Genomic DNA, 21,437 nt, shown 5'->3' with positions numbered 1-21,437 from the left:
CAAAAAGGCTGGAGAATGGAAATTACAGGAAAAAAAAAAGCTTTATAGACCCCAAACACATAAAAACTTCAGCCATTTTCTTGCAGAAGTCATCTTTTTGTCCTGAAAAGACTGTGGGGAAATTAACAGATACTGACATTCAGGATGATTGGATTCTTCAGATTTTTTAATGATGGAATGATGAACAATCTAATTTTTCTCCTTCCTGTGAACTTGGATTGCAAGAGGGGAAAAAAAAGCCAAACTTTAATTAAATAACCTATTCTGCTTGGGAATAAGGAGTCAGAGGCACAATTTGGTCTGTGTGGAAGGTAGAACACTTACAGGTATTCCCTTCATTCTCAATTATTTCTAATGAAAATGGTCTTCCTTTCCAGAACTCCTTCTATCAAGAGAGAGGCTGAACTTCATGCCTCAAATGCATATTTTTAAGGCACAAAGCAAAAATAGATACTGTATTTATGTTGGGAAATTATCACAAAACATCTAATTTGATATATTGTCCTAGTTTTGCTACAGAAAAATTAAAGTGAAGAAAAATAAAGAAACTTGTTTAAGATGGAGCAGTTAAACAGCAGGGACCAGGAGAATTCCTTCAATATTTCTGCTTTAGCTTCAAAGACTATTCTACCTTATAAAAGCAAATAAAAAAAGCTCAGCTGACTATTATTATTAATTGTACACAGCCCTGGACTTAGAACTTCTGAGGAAACACCATCTTAAAGGCAAAAAAAACCCCAAGAAAGCTTACTACATCTTTCTCTAGCCTCTTCAGAGTTTACATACCCCCCTGTTCAGATCACATTAGGCTTCCAGAGGGCCTTCTAAATAGAAAAGCAAAAGTAATGAAGAGCACAAAAGCAGGGTTATTACTCTTGACACTGAGCACTGTCAGGACGTCACGGGGTAAAGTCTAACTGATTACACCAAGCTAAACCTTGAGTAGATAAACTGAACTCTAACTCATTAGAAGGTTTTGATATCTGCTGGGAAAACAAAGCACAGCCAATTATGCACAAAACTTTCTTAAGACCAAGGACTGTATGTCCTACTGTAATGGTCCAGGTATGCACTGAAAAGAAGCAAAGCACAGACACATTTTTAACAATATCTAACATATTGTGACAGTAGATCAAAAGGTGAAAACTACCCTGGTAACAGCAGCTAAATCCCTCCAAGTATGGAGAAAACCTAAGATACTGACCTGCAGTGACAAAAGAGGCCACCAGCAGCTTACATTGACCATAGCAGTTTGAAATCAATAGGGAGTACAATTGTTCCCTGTGGGGATCACATTCACAAAAATCCAGCACAGACAAGAGGGAGCCTAAGGCAGAATTGCCACACAAGAAGCAGGCCACCAGCCAAGACTCACCTCAAACAGCTGGAACAAGTATCCTCCAACCACACCACAAACTCAGAGGAACAGCTGGACCAGCAAGTCCAGGTGAGTGCTTGTGACAAATCATTTGAGATTTTATGTCACTCAGCACAGTGCTTCTGCCCTTGTGTCTACCTCATCCCTCAATTTCCCTAGCAACAGAGAAAACAGAATCCAACAGCTTAACTGTTTTTAACAGATCCTAGTGTCAGGAAGAGGGCCACATCAGCTGGCTCTACTCTACTAAGCTACTCACTTTGTAACTTTTCCTTATACACCGTAAAGTAACCGAGCTGTTGTTCACAGGTGAGAACAGAATTTCTGTTATTAATAGCTAAAACTGTTCTTTTTGGGGTGGGAAAATACTCTAATTAAGGATCCATCTACCTCCAAAAATCTTGGTTTTAAATCTCCTAGCAAAATAATAGTTAGAAATGTTTTTTAGTAACTAATCAAGTTTTTTTAAATGAATACAAGGGATATACTGCTGAAGTTGAACCAGTGAATAATCCCAAACTTTCAGGACTCATAAATTTAAAGTTTTACACTAAAAGCAGTCTCTTCCTCGTATTTTTACAGACTTCTCTCCCTCTTAAAACTGCAGGATCTACAACCAACTGCTGCTTATGGGCATAGAATGGTAAAGTTGCCCCTCTGGCATACTATGTTACCAACTATACCCATCGAGCCTAGAGGCAAAAAATATTAATAGAATAGTAATTCTACTTATAATCCCATAAGAGCAACATGATACCTATAATTTAGGTACTTCCATTTTTACAATTACTTTGTGGATTTAGAGAATTCAATACAGTGTTGATGTTCAGTATATTTAAGATAAAGAAAGACAACATCATTGAACTGGCAGTATATTTGTAACCATGGATTTTGGTTCTTCAGAAAAAGCTTCAGTTCTGTTTTTAAAAATAATTTTAACAGTATTGCAAACATGCAGTACTTGTGCATAAGAAGTCACTCTGTCCTTCCAGTAGTGGTTACAGAGGCCTCGTAAAGAAGAATAAGGCAAGAGTGTGATTTAGAAAACTCCTCACATTAACCTGTTCTGAACAATACTGGTTCAGAATTTAAAATAACCAATTTGAAGACTGATCAAATACAGAGAACCTCTGTAAAGAGTCTGATAAATAGTCCAAAGCCAAACCACGACTGTACCATTATTTTCCTCGCATATTAATGAAATCTCAAACAGGTTCTTGCTCCTTGATTTAAGAATATTTTACCTTTAATACCCTTTCCAAAAAAAACAACCCCCAACTTGTTTCCCTGTTCCCAGACAACAGAAAGCATAAAAAGATGTACCTATACTTGAAAACACAAGGAAAACACTAATACCCACTTCCCATTTGCTGGTAGGCAACGAAAGAAACATTATCATTCCTTTACTTCTATACTCTCACAACATGAACACAGAGGAAAATTAGGACTGCCTTCCATTGTACTTCTATGATTTTTCAATGAATAACACTTTACTGATACTCAGTCTTTCTAATCCACACCTCAGTTCAATTAAAAACACTTTTGCAGCTTTAAAGAGTAAGTGGATCCCACTTTAATGAACCCTTGCACATAATTTATTATTAATAAAAACCTTAGCGGGCAGAGCATCCTGAGGTCTGGCTCTGTCTTTGAGCAATAGAATGAAATAAGCACTTCTTGCAAGCCTCACTCTTACCCACTCTTCTCAAACCAGCAAAAAGCAAGAGACTCCTTTTACATTGGGAATATGTCTGAGTCTATTCCTTCTGCCTGCATTCCTACATCACAATGAGGAGGTAATCACAGGAGATGCAGATTCTGCAGTGCTGTCTGGTTACAGGGCTACTCTATCAGCTGAGGGCTTTTAACCAGCTCTTCCAAGAACCAAGAGCTGTATCAAAGTACTAAGAAGCATATTCATTTTCATCAAGTTAGAGGAGCACTAACATTTTAGCCTCTGCATGAAACTTCTTCCCTTCCTTTAGAGAACGCATTTTCTGTCATTTTCTCACAGTAATGCTTTCTTCCCAAACAATCTTGCAATACCTCTCTCAATTATTTAGAAAGCAATTCACACTCCAAGAATTCACAGGTGTGTGTAGCCATGGTTGAGTGCCCAGGAACAGGTTTTGTTGAGTCATCATTACCCAAACTGCAACATCATGTTGCCCAAAATTACAGGTGAGTACGCTCTAAACAGGTACATTTTAATCTCTTCTTTGCCTCCAAACCAAGTTCTAACTTCTATGTCTATTTTTGCTTTCTCATCTATTCTACCAATATGAGAGTAATTAACACCACCCTTCATTTAAGTCAGCTCTATAACCTCTTAAAAAAGAAAATTGATTAAGTGTAGTTTCAAATATGGCATTAAGAACATTGCATTATTACCCTGATTCCTCATGTTCTGAGTTAAGAAATCTGAAGAGTTCATAACAGAAATCTCATTTTTCAACTTTTAAAAGTTAACCCTCTTATGACAATTAACCTTATAGACAGGGTAGTAATATACCAGAAAGAAACAAAAAAGGGCTACTTGGAGACTAATATAAACACCAAAGGAAATTGTTAGATTTACCTACAATTTAAAGAGGATTAAGTCAATTTCTCTAGGAAGATGACCTAAGCCTCACCCATAATGTTTAGAATTCAGTCAATTTCAGGACAACAAAGAATTCAATTAATTTTCTTATGTTGACAACTAAAGGTTCTGACAACAGTAGTGTGGATTAAAGACTACAGGACACCTTCTTTGAAAAATATAAGTTTAAACACATATGTTGTTACATGGCTGGGATAGTAGCATATGGCTGTGGTACCATATGGCTACAAACATATGGGTAGTTCACTTTTTAGTGAGCAAAAAGAAGCAGGGTTACTAGTGCTTTACTTCACAAATTCATTCCGCTTCTCTCTGTTACTTGGAAGCTTTTAGCAAGATACAATCCCTGTACCTTTTACTGCCCCCACTTGAAACCCTCATTTGGCAACACAGGTCACTAGAGCATTACAAAGTTTATCTTAAGAACAAGTCCACCACCCGAAAGCAGCCCAACCAAAAACCCTACCAAAAAACCCCAAACAAACAAACACCACCTCACCAAACAGCACAGAATGTTTCAACCCCAGAGGATAGAGCAGAACAACAAAACAGAGCTCAGCCCACGTCTCTCTTTAGATTTGCAGTCAGCTGCTGTAAATTGTCAGCACACTAGTAACCCTCTACAAAATTTATCTACTACCTTGAGATAATGGCAACTGAGCAGCCATACCTCACATCATTTACACAACTTAAACTGACACAAAGAACAAGCAGAACAACCAAGCCACCCACCAACAGCAGAGAGAGCTTGCTGTTTCACTCCCCTCCGGCATACCTGATTCCCACCAGACTTCTGAATGGTTCCAGCAGCTGAATCAAGACATCACCTGTGTGAGGTGCACTAAATCCACTTCAGAATACAAAAGGATACAGCCTTAGTGCTCCAGTCTGAGTCCCAATGGCCAGTATTTTCTGAACAGGATCAAATGCCAAGGCTGAAGGTTGATAGGGGAAACCGTGGCGTACAGTCTAACAAGCCAGAGCAGCGCAGCAACAATGGGTCAGGCAGGATACCAAAAATAAACAGAACCAAGACTATGTTAGAGAACAGGATTCAATGTTAATCACAATTAAAAAGGAACTACAAAGCAATTTAATCACAGACTGAGAAAATCACCTGCCTTACACAAATCACTTACAAAAGACTTTTTAGTCATAATTACTCATTCATCTTCAAGCATCAAGAGACAGTCAGACTTTCTGAAACTTAATTTGAATCTTACATTTCTTTTGTATAAAGACTGTATCAACTCAGCATTTAATTTTTTCATCTACCTCATTCCCTGAGTAATCTTATTTTCAGCTCTAACAAAGACACTAAACTATTAAAATCTGAGATGTTCCTAGCAAGTTTGGCAACAAAGCCAGACTTATCATCAGAACCATTATAAACTACTAGACTTGCTTTTCTGAGAATCACTTCCATTTCAATCCAACAGACCAACATGACAGTGCAACCCCTCTCAGCTTAGTAAAGAAAAAAAAATAGCAACTTGAGCTTGACAGAATCAATCCCTCATCCTCTACTTCCCTCAAATAGAACAGGCAGCCCCAGAATTGACCAAACCGAAAAATACCTCATTGAACAAAGGCAAACCCCCTCAACCACGGGATTCTTTGTTAATATGGAGCTATTGGCACATTTAGCTTTTTTGGTTAGCCAAGACTAATTTGGTAATTGACCAAGCAATGACTCCATTAAACTTCTCAGGCTGCACTTAATCAGAACTGAGAACATAATACAAGTGACACCTACTCTTCCTTCCACTCTAAATGCACACATCCTAAGCCATACAAATGCCAGCTTTTCCATTTCTAAGGCTTTAGTTTAAAGCAGAGGTATTTCATGACCTCATAAACGCTCCTGATATACTCCTTGTACTTCACTGAAGTTGCAGGCATATCCCACAACTCTCTGTATTTCACAACTGAATAAACTCTTAACTGGCAACAGTTCTGCTCTTCTTCACATCCTTCATGACCAACTCCTGAAAGCAGCAGAAATGCCTGCAATACACAAAAAAACTGAGCAGAGTCCACAAACAAGCTCATCCATGTCAAGTTAGGCCATGAGTGCACTGCAAAGATAAAAATGAAATTGATATTCCAATCAGCTTTTATTCCTCTTGATACAGCTGGTGGTTAATTCGCTGCATCATTTTCTGAAGCATGCAGACACAAACTGCAGTTATCATATCACACACAAGCAAATAAATAAACGGGAACTTTGTCTCTAGATAGGATTTGCAATAGCAGCATCACCAACTTGGCAACACACTGCAGTGAAACCACCACAAACATCGAAAGCCTTTTTCAGGCATAAAGGAGCAGGATAAACGATTTCCAAATAATGCAGAGGGACAGATTTCCTGTCCTTCGGGCCCATTAGCAGAGGCTTTACTCAAACGCCGCGATAATCAGAGCTGTACTACAGCTAAGAATCACTCCTTCCCCCATCCATCCAACTCTTTCTACGAAGCCTTAGTGAGCACTGTCAGGATTACTCGCACAAAAGAGCCTAGACGACGACAAACCCCGAAACTCTCCAAGAAAAATGACTAAAGAAATCCGACAAGACCTACACGCACCACTTTCTTCCCGTCTTCGCCCCCGAAATAACCAATCCAAACAAGTAAACAGGAGCGGCGGGCAGGCTCGGCGAGGTGGGTACGGAGGAGCAAAGCCCGCAGCGCCCATCGCGGCGGCGCGCCCCCTTCCCCGGCCGCCCGTCGGCTCGGGGCTGCAGCATTCATTCACCTTGCAGAGCTGGAAGTGCTCGGACTGGAGCGTCTCCTGGATTTCGGTCTCCCGGTTCCCCGCCTGCTGCTGCTGCGCGGCGGACGACGCCGAGGCGACGGCAGAGACGGCCGTCAGGCCGTCCAGCACCTTCCTGATGTTAAATTTCCTCATGGTCCTCGGCGGCGGCGCTCCCGCTGCCCCGGCCTCGCCGCCGCCGCGCTGTCACGGCCGCGCCGCCCGCCCCGCAGGCGGCAGACGAGCCCCGCCGGGAGGGAGGGAGGGCGGGCGGTGCAGGGGCGGCCGCGCTCGGGGGCGCCGCGCTCCTCCTCGTCCGCGGGGAGGGCGGCGAGGCGTCAGTCCGGCAGCGCAGGGGCGCTTCTCATCGGGGCCCGCGGGCTCGGAGACGGAGACTGGAGCCAAGCAAACAGGAGTCGGTCAGCCCACCGAGCGCCGCCACCGCCGGTCCCACGCTCGCCGCCCGCGGCCCCGCGCCCTGCCCGCCGGGGAACGCGGCTCGCCCCGGGCCCGGCCGGCCCCGCCCCGGCCGCCCCTCCCGCCGCCGGGGCTGTGCGGGCTGCCTCGCCTCGCCTCGCCTGCCCGCGGAGCCCCCGCGCCCCCCGCACGGCCCCCTCACATCGCGGCGGCCGCCGCTGTCACCCGTCCGCGTGCGTGCGCGCGTGCCGGTCCCCTCCCGCCGCCGCAGCCTCTCCCCCCGCGGCAGCAGCGGCAGCAGCCGCCCGCCCCGCGGCTCCGCTGGGCTCAGCACCCTCCGCCTCCTCCTCAGAGCTGCGTGTGCCGCCAGCCAGTCACCAGCGGGGCTTCTCCCGGCTGCTGCCAGCGCCTGCCGCCGCCCGCCCCCACAACCATCCTCCTCCTCCGCCTCCTCCTCCTCCTCCTCCTGCCGCGGAGGGAGCCTCCCCCGCCTCTCGGTCGCTCCCCCTTGCCTGACAACGCGGAGCGCAGCGCCCCGGGGAGGAGCAGCGGCGGCGGCGGCGATACCGCGGCGCCCGGCCCGGTAGCGGCGGGGCGGCCGCTCATGCGCGCTGCGAGCGGCGGCGCCCGGATGTGGCGGAGCCGCTCCCCCCGCGCCGTGCGGGGGCCGGGGCGGCGTGCGGGGCGCGGCGGGGCGGCCGGGCCCCAGTGCCGCGCTCGGGCCGGGCGGCGGCGGCGGCAGGTAACAGGTGGCGGCGGCCAGAGGCTGCCGCGGGCAGCGCCCTCAGCGCCGTCCCTGCCGCCGGCGCGGCGCTGGAGGCGCCGGACGGCTGCGGCGGAGCCGGGCCCCGCGCCCGGCTTCCCGCGGGAGGTCCCCGCGCTGCGCCTCGTCCCGGACCGCGGGGCCGGCGGCGGGCGGAGCCGCGCCGTGCGGCCGGGACAGCGCGGAGCGGCGGCGGGGCTGCGGGCGAGCGCGGAGCAGGTGCGATCCCCCCGTGCCGCTCACCCGGGCGGCCCGGGAGCGCTCCTGTGCCGCTGGACAGAGCGCTGGGGCCGAGCTGCACAGCACCGACCGGCGCAGTCACGGACAGCTCTGCCGTCGCAAGGCGAGCGCCGGGGTTACGAAGGTGCTTCCATTGATTTTTACGGCTGCAAAACCAATTTAAACAGATGGCACAGGGCCAAACGTTTCGTTCTGCTAGCCCCTGTTGTACTGTATTCTGTATTTGCTTTTATTTTTCTTTTACTGCGAGATTGCAGTTTGGGATAGTCAGTGGTCAGGCAGTAGATATTATTCCATCTCAGTCATGTTTCTTTATTCGTGGAGGTCATAATTATTTGTGACTCGCTATTGAACTTCTTTTCAGCTAAAATTAACTGATCAATTCCTTTTGGAGGAAAACTTGTAGAGATGGGAGTCAAGACGTTGGCTCACATTTCCTAGCCTCAGCATGGATGCCTGAGCAGTAGAAGGCTCCGCACACTGGAAAATGGTCCTTTCAGGTGATGTCTCCAGCCTGATGGGCAGGCACACTGTGTTAGCCCAGTGTCCAGTGCCCTAGTGCACTGAGGGGTGAGCGTCATCCAAATGCAGTGGAATTGCTACAATGCAGCCATCTGCATAACCCCAGAAGTAAAAATCCCACAAACTCTTCTTAGACCTGTAAGTTCTTGTTATTTTACAGCTGTATTGCCAGTATGTGATGTACAAACATTTAAAGAGACCAAGATAGTCCACATATTCTTGCAAAATGAACTTACAGAGCTGTTCTTTGCATTACTAGGACAAAAATGTTGGACGTTTCCTGAAATCATCTTGGTAAAATGTGAAAGAATGCTTCCAAAGATGACAAAAATTCTAGGAAAAAGAAAGAAGTAAACTTAAATAAGGTTCAGTAAATATCTGATGTGAAAATCAACTTAATTTTAAGAGATGAATCTGTGCAGTTTCATCATGTCTTTAATTATCTGTAACATATTTTAGCTAACTGTGTATAAGTTACAGAATTAATGTCTATTTTCCCATCTATTCCCACATGCTCATTATAACACACTGAACTGGGAGGAAGCTGGCAGAACATGGCCATGTTTAAATTGTAAATATAAGCTGTTACTGGTAAAGACAGGTACATGTATAACTTTAAGAATATAAATTATAGTCCCTTTGAGTCCTGTTCAGTATGTTTTAGGCCAGGCTGTGCAAACACTCCTAGATACAACTTTGATAATACAACTAAATGATTTTTTATAGGAATATTAATCACAGCAACAGCCCCCTCAAAACTGGGTGACGAATTAAAGGACATTAAAAGCTCTCCTTTTGCATACTACAGTCTCTTTCTTTTTCTTACCTACTGTATGCTTGCTCTATGAATGCATTCTTTATTTGGTCTGTACATTTTTAGAGGAAAGACTGGATTTGATTTTCAGTTTATATTAGAGCCTAAGAGGAGCACCTCATTCATTGTTGCAACCTTGTATTGATACATGCAAACATTGAGGCAAGTGATACAATACACACTTGGTGGGACCAACACTAGCTCGTCTCCCTCACGCTTTCAGGTTAATACCATTCAAGTGTTCTCTGGGACTTCAGCTCAGCCTGTAAAAATGTTTCAAAAAACTTTCTACAGTAAATTAGTGAAAAAGTTTGTTGGGTTCACTGGGATATCAGTTGGAACAGTAAAAGGCCTTTTAGTATTTTAGCTCAGTAAATATCCTCTTTATCTCTCAGAATTTAGCTACTGTATTTGAGAGCTTCTTTGGGCCCTCCAGCACTTACACAATAACCACATCCTGTTTTACAAACAAGGCCATTCTGCTTAACCTCCTTCATGCTGCCCACTCAGACCTTCCGGCCTCCAAAGTCAGAAATCACTTGTCAGTTTTGTACCCCAGTCCAAAGTCCAGTATCTTGCACAGCTGGACAAGAAGCAGTCACACCCAATTAGTGTGCAACGTTGTTGTGCTCAACTATGACAGAGTCCAGCTGGGACAGAGCCAGTGTTAAATGTTCACAAGTTTCTTAGGCCCCAGCAGTGCTATGGAAATCCCTGCCATCAAATGAATCCACATGGCTTACGTTTTCTTTGCCTGTCATTTCTTACTGATCTCGTTATCTAAGATTGCTAGAAAATGAGAGGGGAAATCACTTGCTCATGTCTTGATTGATATTCTACAGATACTGCATAAACAGCCACTGTTCCTAATAGGAATCTGAGACAATGGGGCATGAAGTGTTCAGTGGGGTATCAGTGCCCACAGACCATTAGTTAGTGCGGGTCAGACTGGTTGGGTCTTTGGCCTCAAGGTATTCCAAATAACTTCACAGATTTACTGTAGGTTGCAGTTATCACTGTGCTTCTTGATTGGTTTTTGGTGGTTGGTTTTTTGTTTTTATGGGGTGATATATCACCAGTTACCCTGAAGAGGAAAGGAGTGATTGTAGTCCTGCATGAGCCAGAATGAGTAAAAGCCCACCCAATTATAGTGTATTCTAAAATTTGTTGGAATAATCAAGAGCAATGGGTAGGTAGTGAAGTGAAAGGCCACTTATAGTGTTTGTCGTTAGTTTGTACATGAGCCCCAAAAGTGTTACTGGTTGTGTCCTGAGAAGGCTGCAGGGATTCGCACACCCTCCAATTTTTTTTTGTAACTATTGCAATACTCAGCGTATATGAGAAATGGATCATCAGAAGTGACCTCAAGATCCCAGCTTGGCCTCTAACAGCACTAAAGCTTTTGAAAGTCAGTCAATCCAGACTTTGAAGTCTAAGAAGTACACTTAGCTTTCCTGAGAACTTCTTAAGGTGCTTAGTCACTGCAGTCAGGATCGACTGAGCCCTAGCCAAAGATTTCCTCACCTTAAATAGAAAGAAACTTGGAAGCATTTCTGGACTAATCTTATTCAGGTTGTTCTACTCAAATGTATTGGACAGGACAGTGTAACCACAGCTCCAAGTAAGTTTTGGAATCTTGCCTGCCTGCTGGGAAACTGCTCAAGCTTTCTAGACTTAGAGCTGTTGCCAAACAAACATCTGTGATTTTTTCCCCACAATAATCTGCACTGGTGATGAATCCTAAGGAGGACTTCCAGCTGCAGGTGAGTTTTTTGATTTTTCTGCAGCTTGGTTTTAATAAGCCACAAACAAGACAGAAACTAAGAGCACTAGCTGGTCAATTAGCTGGTCAGCTCCAAGAAAAAAAGTTGTGCCAGAACCATGACTGGAGGTGAACTGTCTGCTGTTTGTAAATTCACCCATTTCAGAAATGTCCTGATGGACCATGCCTACACTGATACAATGATTTTCTGCATCTGGAAGTCTGTGTGGTCTTTGGCAGGCACACAGATCATGGGACATCCATAATAAGACCTATGGAACAGCATGGCTAGCACTTCTATAAGGATGCCATCAGGCTGTATGGACATACATGACAGAGAGAGACCTGCTGCTGCAGAGTCTGCGACAACATTCCTGCATGTTCAGCTTGGGTCAGCAAACAGAATGACAAGTGCACACAGTGGTTGTTGAAATCTGAATTGGCAGGGCTCTGCAGCACTGATCTACACAACCAGCGTAGCAAATCGTATACAAGTGCCCATGTAGCTGTTGTGCAGAGCTATAGCATAGCAGAAGAAAGGCATGGATATCTTGGAAGACTTCAAGGAATTGTTGCCAGATGTGCAGTGTGGGTCTCTGACTGCTGGTCACTACCAGTGACAAGAGGTGAACAGCTGTGATGCACGAGGAAGGGAGAGTACGTAAGGCAAAAGAGAGCAATGATAGCAGCACTGCACGATGAAACATGAACGTTGTGCAACATTCTCCTCAGTATCTCACATGCTTCTTTGCACCTTTGTCCTACCACTGTCATGATGAACCAGACTAAGGCAGTGTCAGCTATTAAACTGTGCACTAAAATTTACTGCATCTAATTAAAATATCTATGTTACTTAATATTGAAGTGCAGTGTTGTACTTAGGCTTGTAAAATTCACATCTGTTATACTTCAGATCTTATCCTTTGTCAATTTATTCCATTCCTTACAAATTATAGTTTTTATGGATACTTTTTTGTGTATGAGTTGATTTCATAATATTTATCTCAAACTGAAGGGGTTTCAGTCTCTGTTTTTAGGAAAATCATTACTCAGGTACTGTTAGTGGATATTCAAGATTTACAGGAGGAGCAGGTAATACATATATTCAACATTCAGGTTTGCTTAATGTGTTGTAGGTCTTTAGATGCCAAAGCAAAATTGCAAATAATGATACCGAAGAATTTCTAATTTTTACATGATTTATGCAATCACTTCAACATATAATTAACCTGATGTTTCCTTCAATTCAATCCAGGCACCTCCTTAAGGTGGTACCTATAGGATTAAGCTACATCACAAGAAGACATGGTTTACTCCACTGACAGAGTGACGTGCTCATTACCAGGACATAAATTTCATCATTATTTGCCTTCTATCATATTGCTTCTGTAATTCCATCTATTGTGATGGATATTTGAGACATATTAATGCAGAGTCATGTAAGCACAGAGTAACTGAGGCAAGAAGGGATCTCTGGTGATCATCTGGTCTACTGGTCTACTCAGGTCATAAATTGGATGCAGCTTCAAAGTCAGAGCATGTTTCTTACAGACATGTCTAATTTTGGCATGCCTCCCAAGATGGAGATACTTTAACATCTGGGTGGGGTTTTTTTTGCTTTATTACAAAATAAAATTACAATTTCACATTCTACGTACTGCATTTCTATTTTCTAGGTTTTACATTAATAGTAGGCCTAAGTCAGTATTAAAACCTCAAACATACAGTGCTAGTCAGAACAGGTTTTTAATAGCTTAAGGCTATTATCCATCTGGAAAAATATGGGCCAATTCTTTACTGAATAATAAATATTGTTTCATATGGATTTACCATACACATTTTATAGTTTTCAGTCAAGTATATTACAAATGCTTCTTATTACAGTGCTACTTTATGTCCTGCGTGAAGTAAATACGAATTACAATCTGTCTCCGTTAAAAGAAAGCAAGTATTAGAAGTGAAATCAACAAAAGCTTTATAAAATAGCCAAATTAAGATGAAGTATGGGTGTCTGTCAAGTGAGGAAGGTTCATTTTGTACTAAATGAATTAAAGCTAAAATATGGTGGACAAAACAAATTTATCCATTCTGAAAAAAAATTATAGTGATTCAATGTCTTTCAAATACAGTGATCTGTTTATATGCAGTACTTAGTGTGAAGTATAGCATTTCAGACAGGGTCTTTCATCAGCAAATCATTTAAAGTGATTGTCAAACACAAGGAAAAAACCCCTTTTTTTTTGTACTGTCATTCTAATTACAATGCATTAGTTGGAAGGTCTGTTGTACAGTAGTTTAACAAATTAGACAAGTACTCAGACTACAGAAACATTAGGCCTTTGTTAAAGATGGCTACTATTTCCCTGGTATTTTCTCTTCTTGCTTTAAATTAAAAGTGGTTTTATACCACTTTGTAAAGAGAATTACATAAACCTCAAGGCTAAGCACTCAAGCAAGTGGACAATCCCTTTAAAGATGCTGAAGCTAGAAGATCCAAAATACATTGATGCTTCATTTAATTTTAGGCTTTCATTTTTTGAATACAGTTATTTTTATCCATGTTACCATTTTTCTGTGAATGTAAACCCTTCTTCACTATAATAACACCAGATACACATTTAAATTTTAATTTTATCTCCATCCTGTGAGAAAATTTCAGATATCAAGATAATTAAAACATTCACCACAAAAGTGTGAGCTTTCTAACATGCTTTCTAGCATGATCTTAACTTCATCTGCCTCTTCCTGCATCTTGCCCCCTCCCTCCCAACTGGTGAGACAGGAGGTGAAATGCAGGGACAGCTAAGACATTTCAAAGAAAATGCTGGTGTGCTCTAATTTAAGAACAATGTAATGATCTGAAATTAACAAGGTAAATAGTTGTTTCAGAGAAAGTAAACAGGTAACAAGGCAAATGTGTAGGAGAAGCCTTGAGTATGCAGGATGGATTTCAATTTATTAAAGTCAGTGATCCTGACAATTCCCATTTCTCCCATTCTTTATTTTTTTCTAGGGTCTGTCCCAGGACACTACTAATCAGTGAGCTTCTAGAGTTGGTTTTAGATCAAACTGGTGACTTAGCCTAAGACTTTCTGAAGTCCTAATTGAGGCAATTGAATTTTGACATGAAGTAGTTGAGTGAATTCAAGTCCAGAGAAAATTGTAAGCTTTAGCTAGATCAGCTCAGCAAGATCCATAGTGCATGGCATTGTGACAAAAATTCAGACCTATTGCTGAGATTGGGTCAAGCAACTTGATGTATTATCACAGTTTTCAGCTTTACTTCAGGCAAGGTGTGTAAGAAGTCATTAATATCTGCTCCTTCAAATCTCCTGTGAGTCAGCATCTCTTCTGCTGTAGCACTCCAGCCAGAGTTCCAGCGTCAATTAGGAAAAGCCAACGTTTATGAATTATACCTTCATTTTATAGTCCATTTCCATTGTAGATGCTCAGTTTGAGAAGATGTTTCCTGAGTCACAGTGGGAGAAAAACTTGGCACAGAGGCCCCTCCTTAGGCAAGACTGACAGGTTAATGGGAAAAAAGAGATTGCCTTAATTTTAGCAACTGGAAATTGAGATACACACACAAGGCGAGCGGTGCTGGTTTAGCTGTGCAAGTCTGTGGTACAGCCTGTACTGCTGCGTGCAGCTGCGCCTAAATTACAGTCTGCAGTAGGAGCCGTTTAATTTGCATTAGATTTGCATTTCTCCCCTTACACGGAGAGCAAGTAACTTCCCTGGAACAATGTTGAGGTGTGTCTGGAGGAATCACAGAGTCTGCTGGCACAGCCTGAGGTTACCTACAGCTCTGCCTCTCGGCTAGGGAGTGGAGATCCATTTTCCTTCTCCATGGCTCTGCCCCACTCCCTCAGTCCTTTCCCTCAGGACACCTTCTCCTGGTGGAGCCTGAGTGGCCCTTACTTACTTTTTTTGGCTTAAAATGGTAGCTAAGCTTTTGAAAAACAGTCCAGCCTAACTAATATCCCTCTCTATTCCCCATCCCTGTAAGTATCCAAGGCCAAGATGGTCAGGGCTTTGAGCAATCTGGTCTAAGGGAAGGTGTCTGTGACAGCCCAATGTTCTTTTGTGATAATAAATTCTGAACTGCACTATCTCTGGGCCATGAAGGTTCCATTGTAAAGATGGTTTAACACGTAGTCAGGGCACTGCGTGAGGGCTGGTGGCTCTGTGGGTCATCAGAGGCTGCTTATGGGAGTCCCTTGGCACAGCCTGGAAACCAGGATGTGAGACATCCACCAGCCAGGACGAGGCAGCCATGAGGCCCCAGGGCAGCCCAGACCCGCGCACCATGGGGAACCTCCATGGGGATGTGTCAAGGCTGGGCTGGGACATGGCAAGCTGCAGAATGGCCTCGCTGCAGCATTTCTGGGGCAGGAGTTGATGACTCCAGGTGCTGACATGAGTCCTGTGCCAGGGGAAGCCCTGGGGGCTGGCAGGGACAGTCAGGGCTGGCAGTGCCCCCAGGGCTCTGGTATTTTTATGCCTACATCTAGAGTAGCATTCATATCTGAAGAGCAATCTTATGTCCCATGGAAATATTTTTCTAGGTCATGAATATCTTTGTCTAGAAGTCCAGCAAAAGCAAATTTTTTTGAAGATAAAGGTGTGTTCCATAAATAACCATTATATGAACTGTCAGTGAGTTATTTTCTTCCTCTATATTTATATTTTGCTGATATATTCTCCATACATTTGTGTCTTCTGTCTTCCTCCTGGATATGCCATTCAGATTTGGAGACACTCCTGGTCACACTGAATTTCAGGAGTCCCTTAGAGCTTCCACATAGAAGAGAGGCTGCTCTATCTTTCAGTAAGTGCTTTGAAATACTTTTGTCTGACTTGCTGATCCCACAGTAAACACAGTTTTTTAGAATCAAGAACATAGGCCACTGAATAGTATTTTCAAAGAATTATTCCTGTTTAAGCATAAATTTAGTGATGCATATATCTGACAGATAGATTCTAAATGCCTCTGATTTTGGAGTTTTCAGGTGTTGACAGATGTACTGAAAAGGTGTCCTCCCAGAAAAAAAAGCATATTTGGGTTTTATCATAAACTAACTTCAGCTGTGCTGAAGTGGAGCATACAAGCATTAGTAAACATTGCCCTGTATATGAAATTGTTCACAGAATTTTGAGGAATAATGCTTTGTTTCTCACACCTTTTGAGCTAAGTAAACGATTAAGTGGAATAAGAAGTTTTTCTCCCTATAATGATCTGGGTAGGTTCTTATTATTGCTATGGAGTTCTGCATTCAGCACTGTAACTTTCATATGTCATATGCAGCTTCTTTTCTCTCAATCTCTACAGAGAATTACGTGAGCAGTATAACTCTTCCCTTTGGTAGTTTTCTTTGAGGTGGAGAACCGGTTGCACATATCTGCTGCTGTATTTTTGTACAAGAGAAGGTATGATCAAAGAAATATGCCTTGCACTTCAGCAGAAAATGATAATATTTGTGACAATACATATTTCATGAAAACTGTAAATTTAATTTAGTGAAGAAATAGGACTTTGTGTAAAGAATAAAGGAAAAGCTTTTATTAAGGTGAAAGCAGAGAGAAATTTTTCTTCTGTGAATGTACATAGAGTAAGTAAATACATAAATAGCAATGTTGTTTAAACAGATTTTCCCCATAGAACTCTTGCTGGCCAAAACCCATAGAAGAGTTCAAGCAGTGAAATTTATGTCCAGTAGAAGTAAAACATTCTAAAATTTCATAGGAACAAATTATGCTCATGTATTTTCATGCTTAAAAATATAAAAATTAAACAAATTAAAAGAAGAGCATAAGTACGTGAAAGCAAGACTGCTTTGCTTTGCATATGTTTTAAAAATTATCTTAATCTACCACGACCTAATGTTTAGTTTCTAAAGTAATTATAAACATTGTGCAGAGTCTGTGTAATAAACATACAGCTTTAAAGAGGGTTTGGATACCCCGTTCTCTCCAGTCAGAATAAGATGGATATTTTTCTTGGATAATACAAAGTATGCAAGTGGGTAAAAAAGTGTGATCTGGCGGTCTCTTCTTCCAGCTCCTTCCTGTTTGAATGTGAAATTGTGAATACTTCAGCTGACCTCAGCTGCACAGTATTCCATGAGTGAGAACTACTGTGTAACCCTCCGTAGCCCTGTATTTTAATGCATTTTCACTTAGTCTTAGTTTATTCAACACTTACACCCCTCAACTCTTCATTTTATTGGTCTAGTTTAGAAGTCCTTAACCTAAGCTAGGCTTTAAAATGGGGAAAAAATTGAGGAGTTTTGTCTTGTATTACTTATAATTATCACTTTTCTCATAGTGTATCGATTGTTTTGAAAGAAGAGAAGAGCACTCTTTCTGAACTATCTTTGTACACACAAGAACTATTTTCCATGTCTGAGGTTACTCTTGAGAATATTTGCGTTCTTGACCTTACGCTAAGAGTAGCCTCAGGGTGAAAAATTTATCTTTAACAGAGAAAAACCCTTCTAAAAATAAAGTGAATAACCCTCCCCAGCCCTACTGTCTGGGATCATTTAGTGAAATGTAGATTGTCAAAGATAAAGGAAAACTTAGTGTGTTCTGCTTAGTCTCTAGCGATGTCCATCTGATCAGCTATTATGTTAAAAAAAGTAATTGAGTAGACCTGTGTAAAAGACAAAAAAATGAAAGTAAAAAAATCCCCTCAGATATAAGTAGCAACTTCAAAACAATAATAATGTTAACAAAATATTTCAACATATGATTAATATGCATATTTACGTGTATTTATTAATGATCTTTAAAAGACATTTTATGGCATCTAGGCAAGAGAACTATCAGAAGACTTCACAAAACTAAAAAGAGCCATATGTGTAGTAAAATAAATGCTTGTAAATTAATATATACAGTGGGAAAATTTTAAATAAAAATATGAATATCTATTTTTATGTTTTAAATTACTATCATCATGCCTATAGAAAGCTCAGGGAGAAATTATGCTTGGTAATAACAAGTCAGTGGAATCAGTTTTTAAATTTCTAGAAAATACTAATACATATTGGACTGAGAGTGAACTTCATCATGCTAAACATTACTGCGAAATGAAAATAGGTGAGGAGAGTCTGACTCATTTAGGAGAATGGTGGGATATTGGAGAGTAACTCTACTACACTGAGGAAAGATGAATCAAGGAGGCATTAGTTATATACAAATCATAGTGAAAAAGGGAGGGTTACAAGGGTCTATGAGAAGGGAATGTGTCTATATTTGGTATAAATATGGGAAAAAAATTAAAAATTGGGAAATATTGAATTAAGAGCTAACAAATTAAAAATTGACAACAGGCTATATCTCTTAGAAGCAGTGTAATTTAATGGAAAAAAAATGATCAGCCAAGAACTGTGAAGATATTTAGATGAGTAATAAATACATTCACTGAGAATTAGTTGACAGCTTTGAAAAATATTGCCTATAGACACTCATGACCAAATTAATCAGACTTCTGCTGGCGTAGGAAAGGAATTGCTTCTACTCAGGGATGAGTTGCATTTCTTCATTTTGGAGGTTTTTTCCTAACTTCCTGTCCCCAATATTGTCTGCTGCCAGACACAAGATTATATGGACCATTGATTTAATTCCATTGGTAAACTGCTGTTCTACTCCCAAGTAAGGCAACATTTATTTATTTGTCCTAGCTTTTTTACTTATGGCCGAGTTTCTTTTTGTTTACAATACTTACAAGTATCTAGATTTCTTTATTGTTAGCAATTCCCTGATTTATGCTATTTCCCTTCATATTTTGGAAAAAGCATTTCCCATCCTCTAAACAATATAAATAGGACAATTCATCACTTTCTAAATAATATAAATTGGAAAAATTCCCTGTATTGTTCATATGTGTTTGAGAACCACATTAAAATTATATATATTGTGCAAACACTCTATCTGACCTTTAAAAACTTACAAATATTTGGACAAGAATCCTGGAAGACACTTGAAATTCAAGCAGCACTTATGCCTGGATATTTTTAGGAGAAATTTTCATCATGTACAAAGAAATCTCTGTTTCTGTGAAATATTTGCACTGTTTCAGGATTGAAGGGAGTTATGAAGGATGTGCACTTTTAAATCTAACAGCTGTTTACAGACCACTGAATGTAGATATAGTTCTTTAAATATTCTTTGCTATATTATAGGCTTAATGTGACCATTCAGATCCATAATTTTAACAGCATATGTGAGTTTTTCCACTGTGTTGAGATTTGAGAGTGAGCACTGTAGTGGTTATTTTGCTCACAAGTTTTCAAATTATCACAATGCTTTTTTCACACCAAAACATTGCAAAGAAATGTACCCTTGAACTATTTGTGTCAAAGCAAGCCAATGCTTTGTTTTACATATATATACATATATATATATACACACATATACTGTTTTATATATTTATTTATTTTGGGTGAATGCCTTTATTGTGGGGATTAGTAATCAAGATAAGAAGGAAAGGAGTGAATCAAATGCTAATCTGAAAAATCACGCCGTCATGATTGCCCTGGAGGTATGAGATTCAGGCCTTGAAGGGCTGCACTTCCTAATGGTAGGATAACTCACTTAAAAAATTCCTGCCACTGGGTATGACTGAATTTAACACAGATATAAAACAGGAGTTACTCCATCATTTTTCAGATGCTAGAGTGGCACAAACTATAAAATCTCTAATCAGAGAGAGAAAACTTGGTTTTTGATAGATGTGTTGACTGAAGTCTACAACTGTCACTAATCAATTACCTTGGAGTTTTTCTAGGTGCCCAGGGCTTCAGTCACACTCAGAATGAACATCTTAAAAGCAAATCACCCTGCAAGTAAAACTCAGTGTTTAAGGTTATAGTGTTGTCAAAGGACAGGGCCAAAAAAAAAAATTACTTTTCCAAATTAATTTCTACCACAAACTTCTCTTTTGGACTGAACTGTCCCTTGCTCTCATATCTGGCAAAGGAATGAAAAAGTGAGAATTTGTGTTTAAAGAAAAAGCACTGGAGAGCTTAAGCTCACTATGAAAGTAGGAATCCTCTTGAGTTTTTTGTGTAACACATCAAATGAGAAGGGTCAAAAGAGAGTACAGGCAGTGCTCCTGGGGAGAGTTCAAAGAACAAATCCATTCTCTAGCCATCTGGAATCCCCTATCAAAGTGAAATCCCTGAAATACACCTGTATAAGCCAGACATGCATTACAGTCAACGGTGCGAAGACCCAAAAATTCAGGACAATTACTTCTGATGCTTACTGTGAGAAGACCTTCCACCAAGCTTAATATTCTGTTAGTCTGTACAGTCTGATTAGGATAAAATAAAAAGAAGTCTAAACAGGTGTCTATACTCAGCCTTGTAACACCACCTGAGACACCTCTCTGCAGGGAACAGGTACCAGGCAGGACAATGACTTATGGACCTGTTGGTACCCAAAGAGAGCTGAGAGGAAGATATAACCATTGCATGCTTGAGCATGGTCTGTATGAAAGGAGGCATTGACAATTCTCAGCAGTAATAGCTCTCTGATTATTAGTGTGTCTTTGCTAACTTTAGTCAGCCATGAAGAACATTCTTAATGATGGTGAGATGATGCATAATGATGTAGGTCTGAAATTTTTAATAGAAACTCTGTGTGACAAATGATGTATTAACTCTAACTTGGACTGAGTCTTTAATATCCTGCCCAGTGAAAGAATCTCAGAAGTTTTATGGCTAGTACCAAATTTACAGACAACTTTCTCATTAGTCTTTAGAGGTTCCTCAGTTTGATCTTGCAGCTGGTAAGGAAATTGCTACATTTTGAGGGGTAAACAGCCTCCCAAATCTGTGTTTTACTTTCCTGAATATACCAAGAGACCGGTGTGGTAGTTGTTGCAATCTCTGCAATAGAAATTGTACTTCACTTATCTGCAGTGGAGAATAATATAAAAAAGAAACATTTTTTGCCTAAGAAAACTTCCTTTCCTTACACAAAATATTAGGAATATGCACTTTTTAAAAAGATAATGTGAACTTTAGAAAACTGGTGCCTCTTGATATTCATGTAATAAATGACTTTTTAAAAAAATATTGCATTTGCAGGGCTTGTGTTCAACTTTGTTGATTATGTTCAGAAAATTAGAATTCCATGTCTATTGACCATCTGTGCTTTTTTTATTTTAACTAAAAT

General features: G+C 41.2%; 1 protein-coding gene across 10 annotated transcripts in view; it reads right to left on the bottom strand.

The window, feature by feature from the left end:
• The window catches only part of STXBP5 (syntaxin binding protein 5), a 101,240-nt gene extending 93,747 nt beyond the window's left edge, over positions 1–7,493 (bottom strand). For all 10 annotated transcript variants that reach the window (XM_064413647.1, XM_064413648.1, XM_064413651.1 and 7 more), the window contains exons 1-3: positions 7,354–7,493; positions 6,738–7,129; positions 4,852–4,949 (exon numbers count right to left, since the gene is read on the bottom strand). In XM_064413647.1, coding sequence (XP_064269717.1) covers positions 4,852–4,949; positions 6,738–6,890 — 251 coding nt within the window. In that variant the 5' untranslated portion in view covers positions 6,891–7,129; positions 7,354–7,493. The remainder of the gene's footprint in view (positions 1–4,851; positions 4,950–6,737; positions 7,130–7,353) is intronic.
• Between the last annotated feature and the right edge of the window lie 13,944 nt (positions 7,494–21,437).

This window comes from Passer domesticus, chromosome 3 (assembly GCF_036417665.1).
Source record: "Passer domesticus isolate bPasDom1 chromosome 3, bPasDom1.hap1, whole genome shotgun sequence".
NCBI classification, from domain to species: domain Eukaryota; kingdom Metazoa; phylum Chordata; class Aves; order Passeriformes; family Passeridae; genus Passer; species Passer domesticus.
The sequence above is the reverse complement of the archived record's forward strand: the minus strand, read 5'-3'. Positions and strand labels throughout refer to the sequence as shown.